This window comes from Nanorana parkeri, unplaced genomic scaffold (genome assembly GCF_000935625.1).
Source record: "Nanorana parkeri isolate BGI_ZX_2015 unplaced genomic scaffold, ASM93562v1 scaffold48, whole genome shotgun sequence".
Lineage (NCBI taxonomy): Eukaryota > Metazoa > Chordata > Amphibia > Anura > Dicroglossidae > Nanorana > Nanorana parkeri.
In genome coordinates this window covers 880,411-887,763 of record NW_017306316.1, presented here as the reverse complement: position 1 = coordinate 887,763, position 7,353 = coordinate 880,411, and the positions used below count along the sequence as shown (strand labels likewise).

The window sequence follows — 7,353 nt, the reverse complement described above, 5'->3', positions numbered from 1 at the left end:
ATATTTTTATTTAATAATTCACTTTGTATTAAATATTTTTTATTTTTTTTACTTCTAGGGGCTTCGGGGAAATATTAGGGGTCTAAACAGACCTCTGATATTTCCATTTTAAAATAGAAAAATAGATTGAGGACACAAAGTGGTCAGAGACACAAAGTCCTCAATCTCTTTTTCTGCAGCTCCTGCAGCTTGCATTAATGAACAGGAATCCTCCGAGTGGTCCTGTTCATTGATAACATGAGGACATTGTGTGTTTACTATAAACACAATTATGAATGAACAGAAGGTGATGTAGATCCCTTCCCATTCATTCATAATTGAGGATATAGTCAACATACTCTGTCCTCAATTTATCGACAAACACTCAAGCCAGATGGTGGAGACAGGGTTAACCCCTCAGGAATGAATGTTGTTGCACATGAATGAAAAAACAACGTTGTTTATTTTTAGAGTGTTTCTTTGGAGTTGGTGCAATATTTTCTATGCATAGTTTACATATTATCAATTAAAGTATTTTTTATATTTTTCTCTATCCATGGTCTGAAGTAACTTCTTTGGTCAGCGCACACAGGGTAGTGCTTGCGACCGCTTTTTGTTTTGTTACACTTTCTTTCCTCCCCGCTGGAACACAGAGCAGCGCCCAGCGGGGAGGAAAGAAAGCAGGGATGTGCCGCTGTATCAGCACAAAAATGGCACTTTCGGCATTTAGCCAAAAGTGCCATTTTCGGCCGATATGTTTCAGTGGCCGATATATCGGTGCATCCCTATTTCTAATACTTCACTCTGTTAAACACCAATTCTGACTGAAGGTGGGCTTATAAATAGCAACTTCCATTCCCCCTGATGCCCACCAGCAGGGCAGGAAGTAATGGGACATATCCCCAACAGAGACCACAACAAAAACTGAATATAGGTTCTAATACTTCACTCTCTTAACCACCAACTCCGACTAAAGGTGGGCTTATGAATAAACCTGTCGTGGTAGAAATATGGGAACTGCTATTGCTGATTTTTTTAAATGTGCCGTTGGCTCACAAAGTAGTGAAACCAAAGGATGAACATAAAGGCACTGTAGGTAGTATTCTGACAGTATTTCACCTTAAAGGAGAACTATGGGGTTAGGGCTTTTCCCCATAGTTCTCCTTAGGGTAACGGTAGCGTCCTCCCGTCACCCTAAGCTCAGTATACCCCTAGCTACAGCTCGCGGTATACTGAGACGCCGCAGCTGAAGCGGATCCCGACAATTATGTCTGGATCCGCCCAGCTGCGTGAGTGACAGCTGGCTCTGCCTATCTAAAGGCAGAGCCAGCTGTACCCGCCCCTCCTGCCTCCGTTCAGCCAGTCAGCGCTGGAGGAGGGGGGAATCCAGCCCCTCCCCTGTCACGGCAGAGAGTCGTGACAGGATCGAGAGGTGAGCGAACGCCGGTATGTGTTTGCTCACTTCCCGGTCTACTGAGCTGACCTGTGACAGTCTCATTGTCACAGGTCGGCTAGAACTATGAGGCGAGTGAAAAGCACCCACCTCATAGTTCTCCTTTAAGTATACTAAGCAAAATACTGACACTCATGGGCAGAATCTCCACTTGGAAGTGTGTGTATAGCCTAAACCTGTTTAGCAGTAACTATGGTGCTGGTTTACAGTGCAAAACATTCTAAAATTGTTTCACAATTTCATTGGTTAACTTGTACTCTTAATGTTTATTTTCCCCTTTATTCAGCTCCTATCATGCAGAATTCAGTTTCCCAATATACAAGAAAAAATCGGAGGACAATGATTTCCATACTATAGATGGACTGGCGTTTCTGAATGATGATCTGATCGGTGGGTTTGTAGCAGATTTTTAGTAGATAGTATCACTGTGCTTGGCTGCATTTGTGATCATGATTGAGCTTTAATTGGTTACATAGAGAGCATAGCTTGCTTTGTTAGAGAAGCGAAGCACGGTAGAACCTTCTTAGAACAGAATGTATTCATATGTCTCATAATATCACATATCCCAAAAATAACTGGATTATCCCTCATTTCAGGGTAGTGGGTGGAGATATGCAAATCAGTTCTTTTCACCACATGAATAATTCTGCATCCAGTATAGCACAGGTACAGCTCTATATTATCGAGACATTTATTCCTAAACGCATACAGGTGTTTTAGGCTTGTTGGCCATCATCAGTGTATGGAAACCATGCCTTTTGATGGAGTAAGGCTTGGGGACCAACCAGAAAGTATAATACTGAAGATTATAGTTCTGCTTTCTCTTAGGTCCCACCGACTATCCTAAAATGAGGACTATCCCTTTATTTTTGGACTTTGCAATGGAATTTCAATGCTGTCTGTTCTAAGAAGGCTCAATTGTGCTATGCACTGGGTTAATGAAGGGCTTTTTGCTTCTTTTAGCGCTGTGTCACCATAACCTTCTGGTTTCTACTTTCTCTTTAAGAAAAGCACTGGGTTATAGTTGTTGGAAATACAACAGCATATACTGATTTGTATTACTTACTGTCATTTGTCTTTTGAGCTGTAGATGGCGCTGTGCTGCAATGCTATGTACATGCTTATCGGTGATACACAGGAAGTTTTTCTTTCTCTGTTTTCTTAACAATGCCATATTCATACATGCAATGTTCTTCTAAGCAAGTAAAACTTGATTTAGCATTCCTCAAGATCCCAGTGCTTCAACTAAACACATAACCAACAATAGTAAGAGTCTTGCAGTCTTTATATAGCCCTCTTTGTGACTCTCTGCAATCAGTGAGTATCCCAGAATCTCGGGTGCTACTAAAAAGCTCTTCTGCTTCCTTTATGCTAATATACTGAACAGAGAATACTTCTATCAATGTCATGGAGGGTGGACAAAGTGGGTTGAAGTGTATAGAAAAGTAATTGAATTAACCATTACTTTTTAACCTCCATCAAAACCTAAATGAATTGTCTGTGGCCCCATTCACATGGGGCTGTGGCTGGGGATTATTGCCACAAGAACCTACGGATTCTTGTCGCAGGATCCCAGGAGTGTCCGTACAGCGGCTGCATCTGTCAGCGGTAGTCTGCATGGAATCATACATTGTACAATTACCTCTGGTCTGGGATAGATGATTGTCCCTGGATGCAGACAGATCGCATCCGGGCACAATCTATTCTGAACAGCAGACTCTTTCTGTGAGCGATTTCATGCAAACTGACAGTTGTAAAGGCTGCCTGTCTGTCATTAAATTTAAAGGGCTCAGCGACCACATCTGTATCAACACCCCTGGGATTCCTGCGGCACAAATCCCCAGACACCCTGTGTGACTAGCCCAAAAGTAGGTTTGTTCTTTAACGTTTCAGTCTACTCAAAAGTTATGTTCAACCGTAGCGGAGTCCTGTTGGAATGAAGTACCCCCTGGCTCTACAGATAATTTGCCATACTTTTAAGTGCTGGGTGATTACACACCTTCTGTTGCATTCTCTATAATACAAAAAAACCCTGAAAAATTCAGCAAGGAGAGTAGTCATCCTTCTAATGACCAGAGCCTGAAGACTCCAGCAGAGATCGCTGGGTTGTCCTAGTGATTTCAGAAAGTGTTCGATAGTTTAACTCTGCAGCACCCCTGAAATTTAAAATCATTTTGGTAGACTAATCTTTTTAATCTTTTTTTAGTTATGATTGTACTGAAATATAAATATTTTAATTTATTCACAGCTTCTAAGAGTTCCATGCAAGGATCCATATACATTTGGAGTTGGAAGAAGTCTTTTCTGAAATCACGCTCTAAGAGCACCAAGAAAATGGAGGCAGCTGTACTAGCGGAGCTTAAGTGGTCACAGACTGACATACCATACCTATCACTTACAACCTCTGCAGGTACTGTCCTGTGTGGCTTTACAACATCAGTTTGCTGTGTTTCTCTCTCTATACTGGCGAACACAGACATTTACATTTTATGCCTTCTTCATTCCTTTTAAAAGGCCAATATGCTTAAAATACCATTGCCTTGTGTGTATAAACTATTGATGAGTATGTTGTGATCCTGTAGTGATGTAGAAACCAGCAGGAGGAACCATAGCACACGGTATAGTAACAGATGCACTCGGAAGTTACGAACATTAAGTCCCCACCCCACTTCTCGAGTGCTTCCAACAATGTCAAATACTTTCAGCCCCGATCCAGCAATCTTCACTGTGGGGCCCACTCAGGCCCACACAGTCTGCCCTGTGAAAATGACTTCTGCTGCTCCATTGGGGGTGGGGGCAACTTATTCAAGAAAAACTACAAAAGCACAGTTGTACTTTAGGGTTTTTGTTCAAGCAGAGTTCAGTTGGAATGTAGATAGATACACACATATATAGATACATACATAGTTAGATATAGATACTGTATATACAGTAATTTACTGTTTTATTTGACACAGAATTTGAAACTCTGCTCAGCTAGTTTTGTGACTCGTGCCTATCTGATATACTGCACAGCCATAAAGGTGAAGCCTCAGTTTCCTATATAGGCAGGGCTTGAAAAATCCACTCGTCCGCTCGTCTGTGACGAGAGGACGGTGGAGCACGACGAGCAGCTTCCCGGCCGGCTGTTGTAATTACACGGCCGGCCGGGAGCTTAACATTTAAGCGATCGGGCGTCTCTAGAGACGCTCGATCACTTGTATTGGCAGCTGTCACTGCCGATCCCGAGATCCGCTATGCCCGATGCGGCCGTGACCGGCACGGCTCTGTGACAGGAGATCAAAGGGAGTTCAGTATACGAACTCCCTTTGATCACCTCTCAGTCCCCAAATGCAGGAAGGGATGTATATTATATCCCTTCCTGCATTCAGTGTCACTCTCCCAGCTACAGAAGCTGATGAAGCAGATCTCTGCTTCATCAGCTTCTCTGGGGGTCTCTAGGTGACATTAGGGGTCTTGGAGACCCCTGATGTCTCCATAAAGAGGACCTGTCATGTAAATTGGCTATTACATAGGTGGCTTCTTAGCCCCCTATGTAATGGCAATAAAGTTGTGTGTACGGTAAAAAAAAAAGTAATACAAAAATTAAAGGAGAACTATGGGGTTAGGGAATTTCACCATAGGTCTCCTAAGGGTAACGGGAGGACACAAACTGGCGTCCTCCCGTCACCCAAAGCTCAGTATCTTGCGGTATGCTGAAACGGATCCCAACAATTATGTCTGGATCCACCCAGCTGCGTGGGTGACAGCGGGCTCTGCCTATCTAGAGGCACCCTCCCCCGTCCGTTCCTTGAGTCAGCGATGGAGGATCGGAGCGGGGAAGGGGGAATCCTGTCCCTCCCCTGTCATGACCCTCTGCAGTGACAGGATCGAGAAGTAAGCGAGCGCCGGTATGTGTTCTCTCACTTCCCGATCTACTGAGCTGACCTGTGACAGTTTCATTGTTTTCACCCCCGTGGTGATTATATACCTCCAAAAGAAAGCTCTATCTGTCCCCAAAAAAAGTTCACATAAATTGCAAGGCTATAGTCCGGTCATGCTGACTGGTGAAAGTTTTGACTGACTGGTGAGACACCATCAAATTTTTCAAGCCCTGTATATAGGCTTTACAGTTTCCCATACAAGCTGTCTGCTCATTACACAATCAATAAGGAGTGTGGCAGTGCTATGCAATGATTAGCCAGTGAGCAGGAACATAATAGAAAGAAATTGATTTATTTTAATTAATGGGTCCATTACATTTTATTTGTCTTTTTGGGTTTTCTTTTTAAAGTAGATATAAAGTACTTTATATATGTCGCTGCACTTACATGGAATCTATTGAGTTTTTTTATTGCCTGATATCTACTATATTGTAGTGGTGATTGAGTTGCGTTTGAATGAGAATGATAAAATCCTGTGAAAATGTGACTGTAGCGTTCTTCTTATACATAAATAGTGTCACATTTTTTATAAAATATAGGTAAGACCATGAACTTGATTGAACTGAGCCCAAGGCATGGCACTGCCATCGGTTTAGAAGTGGATTATGTTTTTCCTTAATATGCTGACGGTTCTTATGTGCAGCCTGATCGTCCCAGTTGTCAGTCATGTCTTCCCTACATATTTCCTTGCTGCTCAGGAAGGTATTACTTCAGCTTCCCAACCTTCCAGAATGCAAGGACATTTGTTATGGCAACCATGACTGGAACTTCAAGTAGCCCTGGCACATCATTACTTCTATTAGGTAAAAAGACCAAATCTTGTGGGTGCACTGTAGAAAACAATTATATTGCTTTTCTTCTTACATATGGCATTTGTTTTCACAGATGGACTTTACCTTTTCTGTGGTGATGAGGCTGGGAAAGTGTGGATTTATGATCTTGAATCCTGTCGAGCTGAGTTACAGAAAGGAGTGTCATGCAGTGGTCTCAAAGAACCCACAAAGGTACAGTTTTATATTTACATTTAATTTGGGGTATGATGTGGTAAATCCATAGAACTAAGGCTGACGAGTTCTGCTGAGGGCCTTACTTAAGTTAAAAAAAAAAACTATGGCACATGGCTGTTAGCATGCACTACATTTTGTGTATTTATTTTGGGAAAGAAAGAGAAAGCATGGAGCCGGCTTTCTGGCAAATCAGGAAGCCGGGCACCGTGTAATGACTCGTTGCCTGGCTTCCTGATTGGTCGAGAAGCTGGCCATTCAGAAAGCCATGCAATGAGTCATTACACGGCACCCGGCTTCCTGATTGGCCTGGGAAGCTCTAGGGAGAATGAAGTCGTCTTTCTGGGCAATCAGAAAGCCGGGGGGCGGGTAATGACTCGCCATCCGGCTTCCTGATTGGCCAGCTTCCCGACCAATCAGGAAGCCGGGAAAAGAGTCATTACACGCTGCCCAGCTTCCTGATTGGCCGGGAAGCCGGCTCCATGCTTCCTCGTCAGCAAGTGACGAGGGAGTATGGGGCCAGCTTCCCAGCCAATCAGGAAGCCGGGCAGCGTGTAATGACTGCCCGGCTTCCTGATACCGGAAGCTCAGGTTTCGGGCTAGCCATCGGAGCATTTGGGCGAGTGCGAGTACTCGCCCAAATACTCGGCGTAGGCACCGATACTAGTATTGGTATAGGTACATCCCTAGTGAAAACATATATGGTTATAAATCCCTGGAGTTCTGCTTTAACACACTTTGTCTATGCATATGATTCTTTTACTTTTTCTAATAATGGTAACAAACCTTTCTGGCCCAGTCCTCATTTTATCCATAGATTGTTGTGCTAATGTTTTTTGCCTCTTTAAAACAGGTTATTGACTGGCCGGCTCCCATATCAAGAGAAGAGAAAATGGGAGAGACTGTTATCAACACTGTGCTGGTAAACCCAGCGAAGGAATATTTAGTTGCCTTAACAGACAAAAATATAATCGCTATCTGGAAAATCTTATAA

At 43.1% G+C, this 7,353-nt stretch overlaps 1 protein-coding gene across 1 annotated transcript in view; it reads left to right on the top strand.

Moving 5' to 3' along the window:
* LRWD1 (leucine rich repeats and WD repeat domain containing 1) overlaps positions 1-7,353 on the top strand; it is a 25,915-nt gene extending 18,562 nt beyond the window's left edge. The window contains exons 12-15 of the mRNA XM_018573565.1: positions 1,719-1,822; positions 3,681-3,842; positions 6,241-6,359; positions 7,213-7,353. Of these exons, the coding sequence (XP_018429067.1) occupies positions 1,719-1,822; positions 3,681-3,842; positions 6,241-6,359; positions 7,213-7,353 (526 nt within the window). The remainder of the gene's footprint in view (positions 1-1,718; positions 1,823-3,680; positions 3,843-6,240; positions 6,360-7,212) is intronic.